Source organism: Echeneis naucrates, chromosome 12 (assembly GCF_900963305.1).
Source record: "Echeneis naucrates chromosome 12, fEcheNa1.1, whole genome shotgun sequence".
NCBI lineage: Eukaryota > Metazoa > Chordata > Actinopteri > Carangiformes > Echeneidae > Echeneis > Echeneis naucrates.
The window spans coordinates 3,563,699-3,587,795 of record NC_042522.1 but is presented as its reverse complement, the minus strand read 5'-3'; the positions used below and the strand labels follow the sequence as shown (position 1 = coordinate 3,587,795).

Below are 24,097 nucleotides of genomic sequence, written 5' to 3'. Positions count from 1 at the left end.
CTCTCCGCTCCTAACCATGCTCTCCAAACTACAATGGGAGCCTATCAGCTTATGCTAAACAAGCCCAAATAGTATCTAGATAGAAATTGTGCACCTCTGACCACTGTTTGAGTTCACTTCACTGTTTACCTCCTGGATCTGCCATCCACTCAACCATCTCCATTCTGTTTTCCACCACCTTCTCCTCTGAGCTAACTTCAGTCATTCCTTCTTTCACCTTGTCAGAGTCATCGATGCCACTGAGTTTCTCTGGTCTGCTCTGTTTTCGTGTCTGGATAGTCTATGTTCTCTATCCTCCAAACCTTCTGCTCTGCCTAACCTCATCCATTATTGACTGATCCCACTTGAAAACTTAGGACCAATGTCTGCTGAGACAAAATTGTCCAAAATACATGATCATGTTAGCTTCCTGGGCTGTCAATCACGCTGAGCCTCTTTCTCATCCAGCATCAATTCCACCTTTAAAACCTCACTCAATGTTCACTCACCCTACCTGACACATAATCTTGGCTTCCTTCCTCACGAACAAAACTAGACTCTGCTGGCCAAAGGCGTGCATCTCTCCACACTGCTCTACTGTCCTTCTCTGCCTCTTACATTCAGTACTTCACCCTGTTCTTTGGGCCCTTTGGCTCTCAACGTCAGGTGGTGATGTAAAGACAGAGTAATTTCACTGAGCTTCTACATGCACTGGAACCCATTCCCTCAAAACTCCTCCAAGCTTTATCTACCACCACTTAACAAGCAGTCACATGCAAATAAATACTTCACAGGCTTCAGAAGCATCTCACCCCATTTTCTGTACTGCTTATCTGTCAAGGTCATGGGGGATGCTGGGGCTACTCCCAGCTGGCATCTCAGGCATCATAAAGTGTCGGGTAAACCATGGACTGGTCACTAGTCTATGACAGAGTCAAAATAAAGAGACAAACAACCAACTGTCTGTCTGTCTATCTATCTATCTATCTTCAGAGCTCACTGTAACCTGTGTGTCTGTGTTGTTTTCTTGCTTAACTAATCACGGGTGTTCTCTACAGCCACCACCAGCACCACCACTACTGCTAAGACCTCCAGTCATGTGACACACTGCATCGACAGCCAGAAGAACTACTGTGTTAATGGAGGGGAATGCTTCACCCTTGAAATTATGCCAGGCAGCACAAAGTTTCTCTGCAGGTAGGACATGGACAGTAGGTTTCACACTGATTCAAGCTCTGACTGAATATGTTGTTTCCCAGACTTTTACTCATAACTAACTACACACATTACATATCCCCTTATGTATTGCTTGGTTAGTAATCCCACAGACATTTCACCAAATTAGAATAGCATCATCTTCATTTTTTTGTTTTTGTTTTGATGATTTTGGTTTCAAATTTATTAAAGTCAACAAGAACACCAATTTTCAAAAATCTAATCAAAATCAAATTAAATTGAATTACATAATCTGTCTCTAAGGTACATACAAGGTACATACATACATACATACATACATACAAGGTCAAGTAAAATAACATCGGTTTTGTCGGAGCTCAGAAGTAAAAAGTTTAAGGACAGCCAGGTTTTTATGTCTGTAAGACATGCCTAAAGTCTGACTAGCTGATTAGTTTTAATCATCGTCATTAACAAGTATACCTGGGTATAATCTGCATAACCGTGAAAATTGATGCTGTGCTTCCAGATAATATTGCCTAAGTGAAGCATATAGGGTGAAACTGTTTGATCCAAGTATAGATCCCAGCAGAATTCCATGATCAACTAAAGTGCGTGAGGAAGAACCATTGTGACCATAAAAAACTGATATCTTTCCAATAAATATGATCTGTTTGTTTGACCCAAATTCTATGTTCCAGTTTTTGTAATAAAATATTATGGTCAGTTGGTGGTCAAATGCAGAACTTCAATCTAATAGGACCAGTATGGATGTTGTCTGAAGCCATTAGATTATCATTACTGACTTTTACCAGTGTTGTTTCTGCACTATCTTGCACTCTAAAACCTGACTGAAACTCTCCAAACAAGCCATTGATGTTCACATAATTTTCTTGCAACTGCTTTCTCAGAAATTTTTGAAATAGATAGATAGATATGGGTCGATAATTAGCCAAAACATTTGGATGAAGATTAGGTTTTTCAAAGAGAGGCTTAATAACTGCAATATTGAAAGATATGGTATATAAACCTTCACGATAAACTCACACTGATCAGATCAGAATGTATGTGTTAATTAGTGGAAAAACATCTTTAAGGTAGGTACTGGGTCCAAAAAATAAATTGATGGTTTAGAATAATTAGATTATAGATACTAGCGAGGAGAGATTTAAAGGTGAAAAGATGTGTTGCAGTTTATACAGAAGGTGCCGAATTTAATAGTAGATTACTGCCAATTGTAGGTAAGATTATTAATTTTGTACGAAAAAAAGACCATTAAATTATCCCTGCTGAGAACTACAGTTAAGGAATCAATGGTTCAACTGAGCCACGACTCTCTGCCAGCTGGGCTTAAGTAGTGTAGAGAATCCTGAGAATATTATTGTTTAGTCATCTACATTACTGGACCGCCACTTTCTTCCCAATTTCTGTGATGTCTGATTCAAGGCATGAATTTCAGAGCTATACTAAGGTGCCAGTCTTCTCTGTTTCATTACTTCATTTTTCAGAACTACTACAGTATCAAGATTTGAACACAGATAGGGCTATAATGCTTTCACAAGGTCATCAGTCTGTGTAGGGTCCCCTATTGAATGTATACACACAGATTTTTCAATGCTGCAATGGCTAGGTGGACAAAACTCTTACTTAAGCAAACTGTCTTCCATTTCATACTTCTGCATCTTTGGCTCAATGGCAGTGAGTTCAAAATATGCAACATTATCAACCTGTTCTACCATCTACCGATTTTCATGAATGGGAAGTGGATCCAGTGCAGTATGAGGAGCGTTGATGACCAGTTCTTTTGTTTTGTCCACATTCAGTTGTAAGTAGTTGTCTGTGCACCACTGTGTAAAATGAGAGATTTTATTTTGGTAAACCATAGCAGAATTATGGTCCTTATGTAGTCCCAGGATAACAGTATCGTCCAAATAAAGTATGTATGAGGGTTGGTACAGTCATCTGCAATAGAGAATGTACAGAATAGGACTCAGGACACAGCCCTTGGGGGTTCTGGTATTTTTAATAATAGTTGATGATTATGCTGTGCGTACTTTAACAGTCTGTGGTCTATTGCCGTGAAAGTTATGAACCCAGTGAATGAGAGTTAAGGTATATTGAGGTTACGGAGTTTCTTGATAATATCTGACTAGCTGGATGGTGTTAAATCCAGAACTGAGATTTAAAAAAAAAAAAAAAGGAATTGTAGTAAAATTGTCCTTTGATGGACAAACAAAGGACAGAATCCTGATGTTGAAAGAGGCAAATGGAGGCTGCATGCCACAGCCTCCTCTCTCCCCTGCTTGGCCTCATAGGCAAGCTGATAGTGATCTAGCTGAGGTGTGACAGCTGGCAAGATGATGTTCAGGATCAGTTTTTTCCAAACTTTTCATGATTATTGGCAACTGGCTGATAGTGACTGGGTTCTGAGGGGTGGGGTTTCTTGGGTACTGGGATGATGGTGGAGGTTTTCCAGAGGGCAGGCACTGAAGTTGTCTTGTAGGATTCCCAGAAGTTGGAGTGAAAAATGGGAAAGAGCTTCATGGCATGAAGCTTGAGCACCTTGGCCAGGATGCTATCTGGCCCTGGTGTCTTGTGAGGTTTGCACCAGCTGCCATTGGACAGCCTCCTGTGTGAAGGCAGGATGTGTGGGTTCCTGAAAAGTGAGGGCTCTAAACAGTTTCTCATAGGCAGCAGAGTAATTATGGTTATTAAATCTTTTGTGAAATCTATTCAGAGTATTTACCTGGTTTCACAACCAATCTTTTACTTTATGAAAGGCTTGTTTTTTGTTCATGTTTCTAAACTCATCCTCCAAACTGTCTTTGCATTGGAGTTTGGCCCTTAGAATTACATTTTTTTATTTGTCCACTGATAATTTTGAGGGTTGCCCAGTCCTTATGTTGGAAATTCTTCTGTTGCTCTCTGAGACTGTGCTTAATCTCTGCTGTAATCCATCATTTATATTACCTCCATGCAGCACCATATGTTCCTACCTACACCTGCTTTGAATATCCCTTCCTCCTGCTCTCATTCTGTCCCTACTCTACATGCCCCCCGCCAAGTCTGATTCTGCCCAAGGTTTCTGCCTCTTAAAAGGAAGTTTTTCCTTGCCATTGTCACCAAGTGCTTGCTCAGGGGGGGATTAGTTGGGTCTCTTTAAATAATTTTATAGAGTTTGGTCTTGACCTGCTCTATATGTAAAATGTCTTGATGTTACTTTGTTATAATTTGGTGCTATAATAAATCTGATTTGGGTGGGAATTTGGGATTTTTTTTTTATGTTTTTGTAGGTATGGTAGTAGTGATGCAAAATTTGATATAGTCAGTGACCACTGACAATTGCTCTTCCAGGTCGCTTTGGAAGATGCCCCAGTCTGTGCTTGCCAGTGAGCCCTGAAGTTATGCAGCTTCCTCCTCCAAACATTAGGTGGTGCAGTAGGTCTGAGTCTTGGAGGGTTTCAGTTCTGGCCTGTAGTGTGGAAGCAGAAGGACAATGTGCTGGTCTGCACCTCCAAGCTGAGGATGTGCTCATACCCTTAAGTTTCTTAATGTTGCTATAACACGAGTCCAGAAGACATTATTTCCTTGTGGCTATGTCCGCATATTGTTGGAAAGACCCCCAATGTGCAGTTGCTGAAATCACCCATATAGAACATTGGCACTTTGTGGTACTTAGCCATCAGCGGGTTAGCAGCATCGGCTACTTGCTCTGCAGCCACTCTTCATATTAGCTTTGAGATGGCCAATAATTACAGTTACCAACTGCAGACCTCGAAAACTCTTTTTGGGCAATCCTGATAAAAGAACATTACAGTAATCCAGCCTGGATGTCACAAAAGCATGGATAAGGGTTTCGGCATCATTCAGTGAAAGGATTGAGCTGATCTTTGCAAATTTTCTAAGGTGAAAGAAGGCTACTTGTGTCAATGTACAAAGTACATGCAAATCAAATAAAAGGGACTGATCAAAGAGCACCATGGTTCTTTAGCTATCATCTCAGTCTTGGCTGTAAGTCTACCAGAGTCAGACCCATTCCCTGCCTGTCAAATCATCAACATAACAATGAAAAACAATTCCAAAAGAGCGCATGATCTGACCTAGTGGTGCCAGATACATTGAAAACAACAGTGGACCTAGGACAGAGCCCTGAGGGACCACGTGTCTAACAGGACACAGGAGTCAGATAGCATGCTATTGTATAAAACACATTGAGATCTATCTGACAGGCAAAATCTGAGCCACTTAAGTGCCTGACCTGAGATGCCAAAAAAAAAAAAAAAAAAAAGTCCTCGAGCCTGTCCAAAAGTATACAGTGGCCCACTGTATTGAATGCAGCGCTAAGGTCCAGCAACAAAAGAACAGATGTTAAGTCTGAGACAAGGGTCAACAATAAGTCATTTGCCACATTTGTAAGTGCTGTTTCTGTAGAATGATTAGCATGGAAAGCACACTGTAGCAGCTCAAATAAATCATTCTGTGACAGAAGTTGTAATCGTTGATTTGAGACAACTTTCTCAAAGACCTTCGATAAAAAAAGCCAAATTTGAAACCGGTCTATAATACTATGAAAAAGGCTAAACTGAGATATAGAAATTTCAACAAAAATTCACTCAATCAAGGACCAAAAGCTTACACGAGGACTGTGGCACGGACATAACGCTGGTGTGGGACATGAATCGACGACACACTGGCACAAGACAAGGGGAAGACAGACTATTTAAAATGTGGAGGGGAAATGGGGAACAGGTGGAAACAATGGTAATCAGGGAGACACAGGATACATGACGAAGGGCAAGTGTTCTGAAACAAAAGGAGTGTTAGGACTTTCAAAATAAAACAGGAAATGACAAGACAATAAACCCAGACAAGACAACCTCACCATGGTGTGACATCCTAGCTGATGTGTTGGTCCAGACACAAACTGTGTGAGATTAAAAGACTCAATCACATTTAAAAGGTCATGAGTGGCTTATCATCACAACAAATGTGAATATTAAAATCACCAACAATTAATATAATCTCATGCTGAAAAATAAATCTGAATGAGAAGTCTGCAAACTCTGAGATAAAGTTATCATTGTGCTTAGGTGGATGATAGATCACAGCAATCGAGGGTTTATTTATCATGAAAACCTGCAATTCAAAGCTGTGGTAAGCATCACCATATGGAATCAGTTTGCATTTAAAACTGTCCTTAAAAAGTGGGGCAACCCACCCCCCGCCTCTTCCAGTCAGTCTAGGAAAGTTGAAGAAGCTGCTTTCAGGAGGGCAAAGTTCCATTAGGTGTGCCACTTCCCCATCGCGCAGCCATTTCTCTGTTATACACATTGAATCCAAAGAATGGGAGTTGCAAAAGTCACGAAGGACGAAAGTCTTGTTGGATAGGGGCCGGGCATTCAATAGAGCCATCCTGACTTTTACCTCATCAGCTGGTCGAGCTGTGCAATCCAGCAAATGCAAGTTTTACACACACACAGGCACTCATGCTCTGCCTCCTCCTCCACCGCACACAATGGAAGTTTGTGATCATGACAGGAACAGATAGATAGATATAACTTTATTGATCCCCAAGGGGAAATTCACCTAGTCAGGAGCTCATCAAAATAAAAATAAAAATAAAAAATATAGAAAATAAAAAACAAAACATTGTTCAGTCAGCAGGGGTTGAACTCTCAAGATATTAATACAAGTACCTCAGAATGTTTAGTCTGTATCCTGGCAACAGTTTCATGGAGACCTTCACATGGAACTTCAGCAGTTGCCTTGGGTGGAATGTACAAAAGTATTGTTATGATATAACTACATTTTCTTGGTACACAGTATGGTCTCTTACCAACTGCCAATAATTCAGTATCTGGACAGCACATCAGTAATGGCAGTAATAAAGCCAGTCCTCCCCCTTTCTTCTATCCACTAGCTTTATTGTCTCTGTCCATCTGTATGAGAAGTTAAGTCAGGTAGTTCCACACAGGAATCACATATAGGAATCACACTATACTTTCTGAGTCTTCACCAATATCTCCATCTCATCATGTTTGTTGGGCAGAGAGTTGACATTTCCCATGACGATTGATGGCAGAAAGGGCTTATATCTCCATTTCCGAGCCTTCTGGTATCCTCCAGATTTGCCCAGTTTCAATGAAAGAAGCTCTTCTCTTGAGTAAACTCTTGTCAGACAATAGCCATCACCAACTGACAGAAAATAACAAAAATACAATAAAAAATAAAGTAACATTTTGTAAAAATTGAGAGCCACCAGACTTTGCTGTTTCTTGTTGAAGCGCATTTTCTAGAATCCATCCATTCTAGAATGAATGAATGAGAACAAAACAAACAAAAAAGAACACACAGGTATCACACAGTCTCACGAGATCTGTGGATCCCGCGATTATGGGATTGTATACGGAAACAACTACAAAGAATAGCTTACTTTGACTCTGCCACGTGAAAGAGCTTCAGCTTCTGATATTTCCTGGGGTTTCTGCTTCCACCATAGGGAAGTAGGCCATTAGGTAGGTAAGTAGGCTGACAGGTTTAGGTGGAAACTGTATCTGACTTCCTGTCTGGTGCGATCCGATGAGCATAAATTGACGCGGATAAAATATCTTATTGATTTTAATCGCGACTATTTGCACAGGCGATCGCGGCGCTTCCGCTCCAGGTGGAGGCTTTAGGCTTCAGGCTTTCAATAGACCTAAAGCTAGATTTGATTTAGGGTTGATTCATAAAATGGATTGAAATATCACAGCAACCCCTCCTCTTGGGAAACGAAGAATATAAAAGTTAACACGAGTGGGGGGTGTATACAGTACTCGAGTTGTAATAAAAAAAAAAATAAAAATAAAAATAAAAAAATCGGGGGGGTGGTGGATTTTAATATTTAGGGACAGATAATTTGTGCTGATAACAGTGTGCTGATCGTGGGATTGATTATTGTTAGAGGTCAGGTCAAGTCAATTTTAAGTGCAAGAATGAACCTTTACAAAAACATATTCAAAAAAATATAAATGCATAGCACCACCTGACATTTCTTGAACTTGAGGTGGCCAAACAAAAGGCAATAAAGGGGAAGCAAAAATAAATAACTGACCAGTTTTTTTCAGTGACTGCCTACCCCATTCTCCCCTAAAGTATCTCGTAGGAGCTTCCAAAGAGTTTCATAATCATGTTTTTTAATGTCAGGTTTCTTGCTTTCAGAGTCAAATTAACTTAAAATTAATAGTTATTAAAACTTCAATTTCACTCAGCACAAGGTTGGTCCTAGCTATCATCAATGGCGAAAACAGTAGTGGCCAAATATAGATTGTTATTAGGTTAGATTTATTCCCAAAGCAGTCACCAGTTTTCAATTCTAACATTAACTTTGTGAATGTAAAGTCTAACCTGACATTAGCTAGCTATCTAGCGTTAGTTAACAAAAAAAAAAAAAAAAAAACGTAAGCTCCAAACGAACATCGTTAACTGTGCTGTTATCACCCTTTACCAGAAATTCCACCTTTAATGACATAAGTATTCTTGACGCTTGACTTATCTACCCTGTTACTTTTAACCCTCTTAAAACCGAAGTCCCTCAAATCAAGCTGTCGCTTGGCCATTCTCTTCTTCTGCTGCTTCTTCTTCTCCTCCTGTCTGTGTGATTACCGTATCACCTGCGCTATGGATGTAATAAGAGAACTATGCTGCTATGCGACATGACATCAATTTTTGTGTCATTGTAAGTGTGCATGCACAGCCATGAGTGTATAATTGTTTATACTAGCATACTCCTTCTGCTGCAGCCAGGTTTCATTGAAAAAAATAAACAAAACTGATAATCAGTGATTAGTTATTAGATCATTAAATAGAAGGGATTTGGGTGATATAATATTCAATACATAAAAGTTTTGTAATGTTTAGATCCGAATTGGTGGGTGTTTTGATTTCAATTAAGTTCTTGTTTTTAGCTCTTGTTTAATTTTAGTTTTATAGATTTACTAAATTTAGGGGGTTACAGCATACCGGCAAAAGAAACGACCTACCAAGTGTTTATTTTAACAATACTGGAAAATTTATCTTAAAAAGAGACAGTGGAAATGACATGCACAGCTCATGAAAGACCAGGTAGACAAACAAACTACATTTCTTTGCTTCAGTTCTTTCTGTTTGTCTGTTGCATAGTAACCATCATTCAGTATGTGCTGGTAGCCTGGAGGACTTAGTTGTTTTTTTTTTTTTTTGATTTATTAAAAGATGTATATAAAGAAAAGAAGGGAAAAAAGTATTTGTGTGCCTATTGTGTAATCTACATTGTAACCGTTTTACAAAAGCACATTAAGAGGTCATTAGAGCTATAGCCCTTTCAGTGATATAATAAGCCTGTTCTATCTCCTGTCCTTAGCCTTTGCTTAAATAATATTTGTCCCGTCCAAATGTCTCAAGCACAGTAGGGCAATGCACCAAGGCACTGCACCTCTAAAGCAATGAAATATCAGAGAGGTGGAGTGCCTCAGGGCAGGAAACTCAGACAAATTATACATCAAAACATGCAGCTTTATCAGGAGTGCTATGTCTTTTCTCTTCGGAATATGAAGTTTGGCCAAAAAAGAAATAAAACTCAATTGAAAGTCAATACAAAGAAGTGAAAATATGAGCAGGAGACTCCATTCAAACCTTAATTCATCTATTAGTGAAGATATTAATCCTTTCAATATTTTTAACACTTTTGATTGGTAACTGTTTAAATATGCCAATAAAAAATATTATAATGTGTGTGTATTATGCAGACTCTTCGAGTCAGAGTGGTAATGCCATCTGCTAGTATGGAGAAATGATCTTTTCTCAAAAACACATTTGTAAATCATCTTCAATGGCACATAGTTTGAACTAGAACCTTTTTTCCAAAGTAATAGAATTTTTGCCCCGTGTCAGTCAACGTGTCTTGTGCTTTACCTGTAAGACACAGATTTGATCTGTGACCCTCCAGAGGACATGTCTACCATCCATGTCTCCCATTCGCTCCAAAACAACTTTGCATGACAACAGCAGAACAGCCTATCAACCTGTTGTCCACATTTTAGGCGATAGAAAAACCAAAAGGCCAACACCACTTCAGAATCTTGTTCTAGCAATGACTGTGTGGTCAGTTCTCTGATACTTTTGTCAAAAGTAGGCTTAGTTTCAGGGTTCTACCAGGCAAAAAATACACCAGTTTTCAACTATCTGCCTCTGCCCTGGGGCTTTTGTCATGGTAATCTTAGAGGTCACCATGGCAATCCCAGAGCTTCAGTGGAGAACCATAGAATTGGAATTGGATTTAAAATCAGAAACATGTTATTAATTCCTGGAGGAAAGGTTTGCTGTTTGGTAGCTTATCCTCTAAATGTAAAGATTTATAAAGTCTAATAGCTGTTTTTTGAAGGAAAAAATAGCTACTATAGAGAAAAAAATATTAGATTGATTTTCAAGGGCTACCAGCCTTTAAGCTACCCAGTGAGAGCCCATTTTAAATCACTCCTCTGTGTCAATTAAATAGTTGATAAATTGCACACATACCAGACTCAACATTAGAGACATGCAGACAAACAAACAGGCAAAGACACAGACAGACACACGCAGGTTGAAAGTCCATGTGAGTGAGACCAGGGACAGTTCTAATTAGTGATGGGAAACCCGAAACCTTCTGAACCAATGAATCAATATCAATATGTGTTGAAATCATTCAGTCTTTCAAAGCATTTGATACACTTTAATATGGCGACATCTGCTGGCTAAAATTCAACATAGCATTTGCATGGAACAATGAAGGGCAAGGTCCTATTAAATAGTAAAACCCTGCTGAATGTTAACAATAAAGGCTCTATGTGCATCTTAAAATTGTTGACAGTTTTTTTTTTCTTTAATGTTAACAATATAATGTGATTCTGCCAACATAAAATACTGTACATAATAAAAATATACTTTTGCAGCATATGGAAATATTTATGTAACAATAGTACAAAATGCTGGTGATGCTGGCAAGGTTTGCGGAATTCAAAGATTTTTACTTAAAAACAATCATCTTGCTTAAGTTTGGCTTAAGTCTGTTTCTCTTCTTTGTCTTTTTCTTCTGCCTCTCGAGCTTTGGAGAAAACACTTTCAGTTTGCAGTGAAGTCAGTATGTATAGTGTTTGCCAAGGTAAAGTGTACAGTGTAAGTGTACGGCTATTAATCTAATCATGTGTTTATCTTACCTATACCTCACTATCCATGGTTGTCAATCAATGAAACTATAGCAATAATGCATGCAAAACTCTCCTCTCAAAAATCCACGAAGTTTAGGATTATGCTCATATATAAGTATTTTGGGAGTGGGAGAAATCCCTGCCCTCAATCCAAAACCGCTGCAACACTGCCGATATGCGTGTGATGTAATGACGTGATTTTTCACATGGTAAAGTGAGGCATCGAAACATCTTGCCGCAATGCTTCTGCTTTGAAAGCTTGATATTGCTTCGAGCATAGCCATTTTTCCAATGCACCAAAAACTGCTTACACTGAAACAGCAAATTTGCAATTTCCAGTGTTCTCAACTTTAGTATGTCAACTACTGAGCCATGTATTTTAGTGGTTTAATGAAATATGTACAAGTTGCAAAACTGATTTAAAAACAATCACAGGTTATCATTAACATGACCTGTAATCTACTTTATGTAGCGCTAATATGAAGGCTTGTTGTGTACTGTTTTACTCATCAAACAGTGCCCTAATTCTATTTTAATAATAAGGAAGAGATAACGTGAGAAAGACTTGTGTGTTCACATTTTAACATTTGTTTATGTTACTGCCTCAATTTGTTTGATATCACAGACTTGTGCAAGACAGTCAGAAGAAAAGAAGTCTTGGAAAGATGTTGTTAAGCAGTTAGTAAGGTAAACAATGCTATGATGTGACATTTGGCGATGTTGACAATCTATGTTTTGAAATTAAAACAATAAAATCAAGAATTAGAACAAAAATTATTGACTATTTAGTTCAGGGATGGTTGTAAGGAAGCGTTACAAATGCTTCGGTTTTACCAATTATTTTTTTCCCTCACGAGAACTAGCCTGACTGCCAGCTGTCCCTGGTCTCCCCTAGTTTGCCAGGCCTATACATGACAAAAGACATGTCGGCGATCACACACGCACACGTACACAGAGCTCCGAACCACACTATAAAAATTTTCATTAAAAAATTTCATAGTTTTGAATAATGCATTGGCTTGAGTGATCAGTACAGATTGCAAACAGCAGGGTTAAGGTTAAGGTGTGTTATCCACATTCTAAGACAGCAGGAATGGATACCGCTCAATTTTCTCACCCTTGGTTTATCATTTGCATTTTTTTTATATAATACACAGTGAAATACAAATATATTGAAAAGTCTCGACTGAGCCACATGACAGAATCAAAAGCTTTCTCTCAAGTAGACCCACCAGTAATGCCTCTCAATTCCGCTTTGCTATATGACTAATTATGTCACATAAAGACTCCCAGATTCCAATTTATCCTGTTCCACTTTGTAATCAGTGAAATTACTTTTTCCCTCCAACAGCAGGCTGTTTAATCTCTTTAATAACCGATTTGTAAGAAGCCATACCAGGAAAATGGTTTGTGTATACAGTTATAAAAAGGTGTCTAATGTATGAACAGGAGATAGTATCAACAGAAAAATATTTTTTATTAATAAAATAATCTCCTTTAGGGACTCATCCAATTTTTCAGCAATTTTTTAAAATTGCTGATAAGAAGCTTCAAAACAGCTTTGCTTATTTTTAAGAATGTGTTACATTTACCACTATTTTGTGGGCTCCAAATTTTATAGAATTTTATATGTCCATACCTTATATGCCTGTATAATTTAGTATCCATTTGTACGTGTTTATACCTCTTCATACACTTGCACTCCTTCATTTTCTACTGCTTACACATAAGGGTTACCAGCCAGTGTTTTATGTGAGGGTGGGGTACGGTCTGGACAGGATTTTTTTTTTCCCACCACTTTTTTTCTTCTGCCCATAAAACTTAGACTGTTCATTGAAAAGTCAGCAAATTTGGTAGGATTGTAGAGAGTCATGTCCCGATATATTGTGTACAAGCTGGTGTCCATAGGCTACATGACCTGGCAGCCATTTTGGATCAAAGTCGCCATTTTCAACAGGTCATGCCCCTTGGCCCCTTTGACCAAAAGTCACCAAACTTGGTATACTGATTCCCCTCATTACAAGGAACAAATTTGCCTCTTCGACCATTCAAGTCAGCCAAATTGGATTTTAAGATAATTTGCATAATGATAATTTTAGCAAAAGGGTGAGGGTTAGGGTTAGGGTTAGACTCATTGACTAACTCCCTAACAACAAACTTTCACCCTGCTCTATGAGCCCGAAAGATAATATCTAACTCAGCCAGTGAGCAGTGATAGCTAAGATGTCTTTGGGATCATCAGGTGGGATCCACCTTGAAACATAATTTTCAGCCAAATCTCAACCTGAATTGTGAAGCAGAAGATGGTACATAAAAAAACATGGCCGCCACAAGCCAATCAATTTACTCATTAATATGCAAATAATCATGCCAATATCATGCACTGCATCAATCATTGTAAAATTTCTTGTGCACAATGGCAAGGCCTCACTGACAAGTTATTCCAAGAAAGTAATACATCAAAAAATACAGTCTGCAGAAGCACTTGAACATGCCCATTTTTAAGATAATTTTTAATATGTAGAAAAAATACTTAAAAATTATCTTCTCATGAACGGTAACATCAATTAAATAAAAAAATTAAATAAATATTTTGGGCCTCTGGGGTATGCTCTATTCAAATTATAAATAAAGGAATAGTTGCAACATCATATAACGTTAGAGCTATGTGTCAATGCCAATGGTGATATAATGAGTTTTTTGACATTTAATAGTCATCTGCTTCTGAAACACTGGCCTGATCTACACAAAACTTGGTACAGAAAACCCTTACCTTACCTTTTACCCTTAGGAAAAAATGTTACTCCAAGAAACATGGCTACAACATTTAATGATATTAGCAATGTTATTAACTGTAACCCCATACATGCCCCAGTAACCCAGTCTTTTTCATTAACCTTTTCTATACACCATCCTGTTAAAATATTCATCACTGATGTTTTGTGCATGGAATAAGCATCACTAAACAATTCGTCTATTTGAACCCCGTAATTGCTGCTTGCAGCTATATTTCTCACTGTTTCTTCAGCGGGTCAGGTTTTTTTCCAGACGGCTCGCTCTTCCTACCTTGGTGTAATACAAATTAAGCTGTAAATAAAAATATACTGCTTACAATAAATAGGGCAACTTTCTGATCAACCCATCTGAGTACAGATATGGATACGGATAATGTATACGGCTGAACAGATACGGATAGTGATGTACTCGCTCATCCCTACAAACAACCTAGACATGCGTGTATTTTGACGATGGTGGGCCAGGCTCCCCGAGGGAAGTCCACACAGGCACGGGGAGAGCATTCAGGCTCCCCACAGGTGGGCCCCAGGCCTAGGAATGAAGCCCACTACCTTCTTCTGTTCATACAGAGTCTTACATCTTTTCACCTTTACCTTTTTGTACTTGCTCATTCCGGTATGTACTACAGTTTTCAGACATATTAGTGCAGGTAAAAATTCAACCTCTTCTTACATGTTCATACCTTTTTATTTCCCTTTATACCTTTTCATACCTCTTTATGCCATGTGTTCTCATACATTTTCATGCTTTTATATCCCTTTATACCGTTTTGTACACTTTAATACTGTTCATAACATTTACACCTGTACATCGCCTTTACACCTTTTAATAGCTGTTATATATATAACTGCTTATAGCTATTCACGTTGTTGACACCCATTTATACCTGTATGTCCATACCTATGCATTTCATTGATGTGTTGTTAGCTCTGGGAGAAAGCATTATTCATTAATAACAATGTTAAAGTGTTAAAGTGGCTGACTTTATGTTTTGACACACATGAACAACATTTTGACTCTTTTTACTGATACACTGAGTGTTGTGTGAAATGCAATACATATCTTGGATGCTAATAACTGAACTGCTTCAAAGTGACTGAGAACTAACTCAAATGGCCAAATTGTATGCTGAGGCCTGGAACACACAATGAACAACTGTAATCAAAATATTTCACAAAACAAAATAGTCCGTGACCTCACACAGATTCTGGACCTGTTTTGTCCAGAATGAGGTTGCTCCCTAGCTACTGCTTTGTGTTTATATCGTACATGGTTTTTCTGTCTATGTTCATGTCTTGTATGTAAAATGTCAGTGCTGTTTATGTCTCTTCCTTTCTACCCACTCAACCAGGTGCTTGGCGGGATTCACTGGGCACCGATGTGAACAAGCTGTGCTTAAGAAAGTCTCAGACCCAAAACGTATGTGAACACAAGTGTATTAGTCCCACATGTCATTGCTGGTGTTTCACCCCCATGTTTTCCCCCAGAGACGGAAGGGAAGTCAATATTTCCCTTGGTTACAGTGATAACCATCTTTTCTGAGGCCTTACATGAGTGATGGAAGAGTAGCACACTGAAATTTGCATGTACGTCATTACATCGCATCATGTGTCAAAGCAGCAACCCACTTCCATCTAAGTCTGAAGGTTTTTATTGCCTGGAGGTGAGACAGACAAGCTACTGGTGCTCCCATTTAGCCTTACCAGCACCCCCAATACACACTCATGGGTAATGGGCGTCTTCTCTGGCTCCTCAGGTTTGGTGTTGCTGTGATAATCGCATTATTCCTCAGTTATTAGCCATGTGTACATATAGGAGACTTAGGGATCACTGCTTATTGGGCTGCTGTCACTACATTGCTGGGTGAGAAAGCACCGTCTTTCATCATGGTGCGGGCTGAGTCCCCTTATGTAGGAGCATATTCTAGCCAATCACTTTGCTTACTCTGAGTAGCTACATAGATACATGCAAATTTCAGTCTGCTGCTAAGACATGGTTCAGACTTGCAGGGACTCATCATCTCTCTGTACTAGAGATTCAGCTGTATGAAGGACTGAGGGGACTGACAGAAACCAGCCTCCCAGACATAAACGGGATAAAGCTGGCTCTTCCTGCCAAAAACACCAGTGGTGACTATCGTGGGTGCAGCACAGGTCTCGATAAAATAACTCCTTTTCTCTTTTTCTCTGTCTCTTTTATTTTCTTGCCAGATGTCCAAATGAGTTTACTGGTGATCGCTGCCAAAACTATGTAATGGCCAGCTTTTACAGTATGTTTCCTTCCTTTTCAGTCTGCTGGAGCAGAGCATGCTCAATTAATACCTGCTGTGCTGTGTTCCTGTTACAATGTTTCTTCTAAGACCCATGATTTGTGGAGCCCAGAACCTCTCTGCATGTTGAACATTGTTTCCCTGTGCTCATTTTGTTTTGGATGCTAAGGTGCATGCACTGCCAGAATTTGCACAATTTTTATTTTAATTTCAAAGAATGAAGTTCCAATCTTCCATCCATCCATCCATCTTCAACTGCTTGTCCGGAATCAGGTCACAGGGGTAGCAGCTTAAGCAGGGAGCCCCAGAGCCTTCCTTTCCCCTGGGAACTTGGGTTAACTATGACTGGGGGATCCTGAGGTGCTTCCAGGCCATTGAGGAGATATAACTTCTCCACCTGGTCCTGGGTCTGCCCCGAGGTGTCCTCCCAGTTGGATGTGCCAGGAGCAACTCCCTAGGGAGATGGCCCCATGGCATTCTTATCTGATGCCAAAACCCCCTCAACTGACTCTTTTCTGTGCAATGGAGCAGTGGCTGTACTCCACGTCTCTCCCAGATGACTGAGCTTCTCACCCTATTTATCAGGAGACCCCAGCTTCCCAGCAGAGAAAACCCTCTTTGTCCGCTAGTATCCACGATCTTGTTCTTTTGGTCACGACCAATTTCTCATGACCATAGGTGAGGTAGGGAAAATTCACTGTTAGATCAAGAGCTTTACCTTTTGACTCAGCTTCCTTTTTGTAACAATGGTGTGGTGCAACAAATGTAGCACTGCAACAGTTGATTGCTGATTCTCTGGTCAATCTCACACTCCAGAGTTCCGTCATTTATGAACAAGGCCCCGACATACTTTAACTCTTTCACTTGGGGCAAGGACTCATTCATACTGCATCCTCAAAAAGCAACAATATGATCCTCCAGCTACTGACCTGCAACCCCTCCTCACCACAGCTGTGACTCAAAATCCTGGCCACAAAAACCATGAACAGGATTTGAGACAAGGCACAGCTCTGGCTGAGGCCAACACCCACCAGAAACAAGTCCAACTTACCAAGTATTTGTACACAGCTCTTGCTTTGGGCATTAAGAGATCAATTGGTCCTCAGAAGTGACAACCTCACTCCATACTCCAGTAAGACATCCCACAGAACGCCCGATCATATGCCTTCTCCAGATCCACAAAGCACATTTGGACTCGGAGATTATATTCCCAGGCCCCCTCCAGGATCCCTGCAAGAGTAAAGAGCTAGTCCGCTGTTCCATAACCAGGACGGATTCCACATTATTCCTATTCATTCTGGGGTTTGACAATCGGCTGGACTCTAAATTCCAGTACCTTTGAGTAAACTTTTCCATGGCTGAGTAGTGTGATGCCCCTATAATTGGCACACACCCTCTGTAATTCCTTCAGCACCATTCCCAACTGCCACACAATGTTGAAAAGGTGTGTTGACCAAGAAAGCCCCCCATCACCCACGGTCTTAGCATTTCAGTTGTCTCATCAACCCCTGGGCCTTTGCCACTGTGGAGTTGTTTAACTACTTCAGCGACTTCACCCAGGGAAATTGAAGATAGTTCCCCATCATCCTGCACCTCTGTCTCCATTACAGAGGGTGGATTGGCGGACTTCAAAAGTTCCCCAAAATTTCCTCTGCCTCTGCTTTAGCTGCAGCTGCTGCCCTTTGGGCCTGTTGGTACCTCACAACTATCTCTGGAGTTTTCAGTTACAACATGTCCCTAAATGACACCTACTTCAGCCGAATAGCTTCCCTGACCACTGGTGTCCACCACAGTGTGCGAGGCGCACCGGCCCTTGAGGCATCCAGATCTTAAGAATGCAGGACAAAGCTTTTGGTCCCCCATCCACAGGGTATGGAGGACCAAAAGGGACAGAATGAAATATATAAATAAATCTTTAAATCATTATCTTAATGTGTCAGTAAATTAAAATTAGAAATTAATAATTAAATATTGAATTAATACATTAACAAACTGTTGTATCACTATTTATTTAATTATTTCATGGTCTTGTTGCAGCGCTTCATTAATTAATTTTATCTGTCAAACTCACCCATCAAAGTCAGTGAGCGAGGCTAATGCGAATCGAGTCTAATCGATTGCTTTGGTGAAACCTGGAAGTCTTACAAAACATTGCTGCTACGGAGGATGTGTTTCAACTTTCTCTGGAGTTGCAGAGGCAATTTACAAACTGAAAATTGATTTCAAGTAAATACCTCAGATCGCTTTATTGCATGCACCTCCTGATAGCCTTCGTTGACTTGCTGAACAAGCTGGTTTAGCAGAAAGAAGTCGGTATGTTAAGCACCAAACGTCCCAGTCCTTGTGTGTGTGGTTGTGTCTGAAGCGGTGGAGTACTTCCTCTAAATTTGCGGTCATTATCTTGGTCGGAAAGTGCAGAGATAATGCCAACAACTTCAATAAATTCCCACTTCTATATATTCTGCAAGGTCTAAAATGGCTTTCACCAACTCCAGAGAAAGTTGAAACACATCCTGCGTAGCCACAATGTTTTCAAAGACTTTCAGGTTTCACCAAAGCAATCGATTAGACTTGATTCATGTAAGCCCCGTCCACTGACTTTGATGGGTGAGTTTGACAGATAAAAATCTCATGGGGAACCAGACTCAGGGTTGGTGGTGCCCTCTGCCTCGACTGGTTGGGCTCCGAGAGAGGGAGACAGACGGAGAGAGAAGGATGAAAAGCGAGAGAGAGCAAGAGGGAAAAGAACACAAAAAATACACACCAACGTAGAGAATTAGTGACTGATACCACTAAAAGTACAAGATAAATTTCAGCAATAAGTTAAAGTAATAGAGGAAGTAATAAAAGCAACTAAAAGGATAAGCTTTAACTTAATAATAAGCTTTGTCAAAGAGGAAACACCAGCTGGAATGACACTTGGAGCCTGCACATAAGAGGAACCTGAAAGCTTTTTTTTTTTTTTATTATTATTAATTTCTCAACTTTACTCACAGGCAGTAATGAGAAGCTAATACGTTGGGCCAAGTATTTTTCTTTCATAAATGCCTGAAGTTTGACTAGCGGATTCATAGATGAGCTTAGCAGAGTGTCGTCTACATAGCAATGAAAATTGATGCAGTGCATAACTTAAAGATGAAGTCAAATTGACCAGATCCATGATGGAAAAACATCTTATGCCTGGTTGGTATCAGTTCTAAAAGACAAGTTGATAGGTTAAATTTGCTTGGACAGATTTAACTGAGAGAATGTTTCCAAATTGGCAGCTCGGCGGCAGAGTGGTTAGTGGTGTTGCCCCACAATAAGGTCACAGGTTCGGTTCCCGGGCCTGGGGCCTTTCCGTGTTTGCATTTTCTCCCTGTGCCTGCGTGGGTTCCCTCCCACCATCCAAAGACATGCATGTTTACAAAGACTGGTGGCTCTAAATTGTCCGTAGGTCCGGGTGTGAGTGTGAGCATGAGTGGTTGTTTGTCTCTGTCTGCCTCTGTGTGTTGGCCCTGCGATGGACTGGTGACCTGTCCAGGGTGTACCCCGCCCTCGCCAAGTGTGAGCTGGGATTGGCTTCAAAACACCCCATGACCAGGAAACGGATAAGCGGTTCCAAATTCAAAACGGGCGTTGCAATTGATTCAAAAGCTATTGTGTTGAACATCAGATCACTGCCAGTTGTGGGAAGGAGCTGATTATTTTTTTCCTCTCTTTTTTTCTCGTTACAATTTTATTTGTAGAGAAGCTCATAAATAATTGCTGTTGAGAGTTAAAGGAATGAATGGTTCATTGAGCTGTGCCTCCCTTTTAGCCTGGCTACAGTACTGAAGAGTAACCTGGGGTTGTTTTTGTTTTCTTTTATTAATGATGAATAATAAGCACTTCTGGCACTACAGAGGGCTTTTTATATGTTAGAAAATTTTAACAAAGTCCGAAAAGAAAGTTTAATAAGTTGCTGGAACCCCTTTCCGTTTTCGATGATGTCTGCTTTAAAGGACAAATCTGGGAGCAGGCCCCCTTTGATTCACTTTCTTCTTCAGGGGGCAACAATATGAAGGGTTCATTCTTACAAAATGACATTAGAGTACTATTCACCAACCTGCGGAGGGGAGAAGTCCTATATTTAATTGATGCATGGAACTGGAGTATATATATTACTGGAATTTCCACTTAAATTTGGCTACAGCATTATTAGATAGGCATCTACTGTAGTGTCTTTTTCCCCAAATACTGTGTGATACATTATTATAAACTCAAATCTTATTAGAAAATAAAAATAAGGTGGGGCAAAGTAAGAACAAAATAAGGTTTTGAGTTCAAGACAGGGTGCAGGGTTTTGTGGCATATATTTTTGAAACCCCTAAAATCAAATATTACATTTTTCACCAGTCCTGATACACTGACACCGTTTTGTGAGTCCTGGGATATTTCAAAGCTGCCAAAAGGGCACAGATTTAGGTACTCAGAATAACAGCTGCATTAAATCTTAAAATGTTTGCTGAACATAGCTAGGTTGAGTGCAATGAACAATAACATTTAGAACACAGACCTGACAAAAGCTGTGCTGTACCATGAGCACTGAACATAGGTTAATTTGATAGATACCACCCTTAACTAAAAAAAACTCACATTGTAGCTTTCACAGTCACACAAACTACATACCATTTATGCTGTTTTTCAAATGTAATCCTTTATTCTATTTGGGCTATGTGTTTACTGTAGATAATTGTGAATTATTTGTTTTGTTGTTAATCAAAGAGGATAGAGCTGAGCAGGTTAAAATTAATGATAGATTTCTGTTTCTGCCTGTTTCTGTCACCCCCTTCTCCAGCTCACCAGTTACTAGTAGGCCTATCAGTTTTTTATTTTCACAATTGTAAATCGCTTCGCAGTCTGTATGAATGTTTCTGGCAGTCTGGATTTCAATGACCAGTCCACCAGTTGGTGACCACTGGTCTAGGGCTATAGCAGCATAGCTGAAAGGAAACTGTGGGATGGTTTAGGGTGTCCTGAGCAAGCTTGAACTATAAACTTTGTTGAAGAAGAAGGTTTCAAGCCTAATTTTAAATGTAGTGAGGGTGTCTAGGTTCTGTGAAACCAACTCCTAATCCCTCTCCAGGGGATAGGGTGCCTCTAAAGTGGTTGCTGACTGGAGCGCCCCATAGTGTTTGTTTAGTCTTGTGTCAGTGTGTATTAACCTTAATTCTTCAAGAATATAATAACCCGAACCCCACTATAAAACACACAAGAAATATCAATTTCGGCCCATTACATTTTCTTTTGTGTCACCCCCTGCACTGACAGCACCCCAAGATGTTCTTGAATTTAGGGGATATAGTGTGTACACACACACACGATGTATATGTATAAAGGTTATTGCGATCACATATCACATTCACCATTTAGAATCAGGAGAACAGTTCAAGCTACTGGTTTCCATAGACCTGTATGTTCCCCTCCCTTCAGCCCCTGCTCAAGAATCCCATTCCTGCATGAAACAGCATGCATCACTGTTCTTATCCTGCCTCCAGCCTCAGCCTCCACCGTATGTGTGCATGTGCTTTTCACCTCACCTTTTTATTTTACCAGCGCAGTTTCTTCTATTCACAATCAGAGCAGGCTCATGTTCTATCTGCATGAATGTACTCGTGTATTTGACGCAGTAAATTAAGACCTGCGCTGTGGTCCATTCTCATCCTCGAAATGTTGCATATAAAGTCACAGTGGCATGCCTAGATGATTCTAAGCCTCCTTCAGATGTAACTGTCACGATCCAAAAGAATGAAGACGGAATGCAGAGCACTCTAGGTATTGCTGAATCAAAATCTTAGTCCCATACAGGGTCAAATCAGGCAACAGCCCCCCCCCCCTCTAAAAAAACAAAACAAAAAAACAACAACGCAGAATCAAGGGATGGAAGGAAGTAATACATGCAACACAACCCTGGAAAGAATTCCGGAATACTGACTCTGACGATTCAAAGAGTTTAATAGCTGATGTCAGTGGATAAGCTGGTACTCCTTTTAACAAGAATTAAACAAACACATTTGTTCTTAAGGAAGTGTTCAGGGTATGTTGTTGGCTGACATACACACTGAACTTGGAGGAACCCATGCATTAAAGTAAAGCAATAAACTCAGTCTAAATTTGGCTCAAAATCAAATGAACAGATTATAATATGACACATTCTCAAAACATAAAGGAAACAACAGTTAAGAGAGAGTCTTTACAATGCAGAAAATGTAAAATCTAGTGTTCCTGGAGGTGTCACTCACATAAAAGACTTATTAAAGGTTATGTTTTTGTGGGTTTCTGTGTATGTCTGTGTGTGCTGTGGACATGTTTTAAGAGTGGACTGTTGTCTTTTTCAGAAGCTGAGGAGCTTTATCAGAAACGTATTTTAACAATATCAGGAATCTGCATTGCTCTCCTCGTCGTTGGAATCATGTGTGTGGTTGCCTACTGCAAAACAAAGTAATTAATTTCACATTTTATGTTGAATGTATAATTGAAAGGAGCAGTGCTGGATTTTATTGTGTGCCCAGTAGGGTCCCCATATTCTCCACTGTTAACTGTGGTGTCAAACCAAGATATCAAGAGTTATTTAAACAGTTTTTATGAAGTACTCTTGGGAGTGTGAAGCACTTTCCCAATTTTGCAAAGTCCAAACCAATAACAATAACCATAAAACATGATAATATCAGAAAAAAGAACAAATATATAAAAAAAAAAATTAATAGGTATGAAAACTCACTAAAGGTTTGTGCAACCCTACTTTTAGTTAGTGTCGAGGTGAGAGCTGATATCACATCTCAGGTACTCATTGGTGATGTAGTTTTAGAAGGCTTTATCTCACCCTACCACTAATCTTCTGTCTCAATCTCATCAAAATCAAAATCAAATCAAATGTATTTATATATCGCCAAATAATAACAAAGTTACATCAAGACACTTGACACAACCTTTTATATAATGTTAACTAATGGTAACTATTGCAGTAGCAGGTATTGAGCTGGAACGTAGATTAGAGGTGATTAAACACTTGGGGGACAGGAAGAAAGAGGACTGGAGGGATAAAACAGTCTACAGGGAAACAAAGCCAGAGATATTACTAAATAAAATGAGTTGAGCATTGTTAGGCATATTTGGTGTTGCTATTGGAGACAATAAAAATGTATTGAAGAGTATTTTGCCCCAATCTTAATCAGAAAACATACCAAGTGAGCTGCCTCAAAATCTTGTTTGTTTCTTTCCAAACAGGAAGCAGAGGAAGAAGCTCCATGACCGCCTGAGGCAGAGCTTAAGAAATAAGAGGAACCACAACACCAACACTGGTTTTGGCCCCAACCTTGCTAACTCGGCCAGAGGCCGTCAGATTTCTAATTTGCCTCTTCAGGATTTGCAGCTCATCAGTGTATGTTATCAAATGTGGTACCAAATACCATACTCCAAGTCCAGCTGTGTTTGTGCGTTCACAGAAGTTGTGGGTCTGTTTTTGCTTCCCTTTTATAGCAGTGTACTGGGATGACTCCCCAGCATGGAGCCGAGAAAGAGACAGAAACAACCTTCTCCACAAGCAAATATGAACATGAAGTCACAACTCTCACACATATCTCCAGCCAAAGGTAAGGAAGGAAGGTAAAAATATTTTGTTTGTTTGTTTGGCAAAGTTTGAAGGTTTTATGTTCTT

The 24,097-nt window shown here is 39.7% G+C and overlaps 1 protein-coding gene across 3 annotated transcripts in view; it reads left to right on the top strand.

The window, feature by feature from the left end:
• nrg1 (neuregulin 1) overlaps window positions 1-24,097 on the top strand; it is a 50,746-nt gene that overhangs the window by 6,000 nt on the left and 20,649 nt on the right. The window contains exons 3-7 of one of the 3 annotated variants that reach the window (XM_029515557.1): window positions 1,038-1,176; window positions 16,361-16,419; window positions 22,779-22,881; window positions 23,668-23,821; window positions 23,920-24,032. In XM_029515557.1, coding sequence (XP_029371417.1) covers window positions 1,038-1,176; window positions 16,361-16,419; window positions 22,779-22,881; window positions 23,668-23,821; window positions 23,920-24,032 — 568 coding nt within the window. Of the gene's footprint in view, window positions 1-1,037; window positions 1,177-15,501; window positions 15,570-16,360; window positions 16,420-22,778; window positions 22,882-23,667; window positions 23,822-23,919; window positions 24,033-24,097 lie in introns of all 3 variants that reach the window. The other 2 variants (XM_029515555.1, XM_029515554.1) reach the window with 2 other exon arrangements.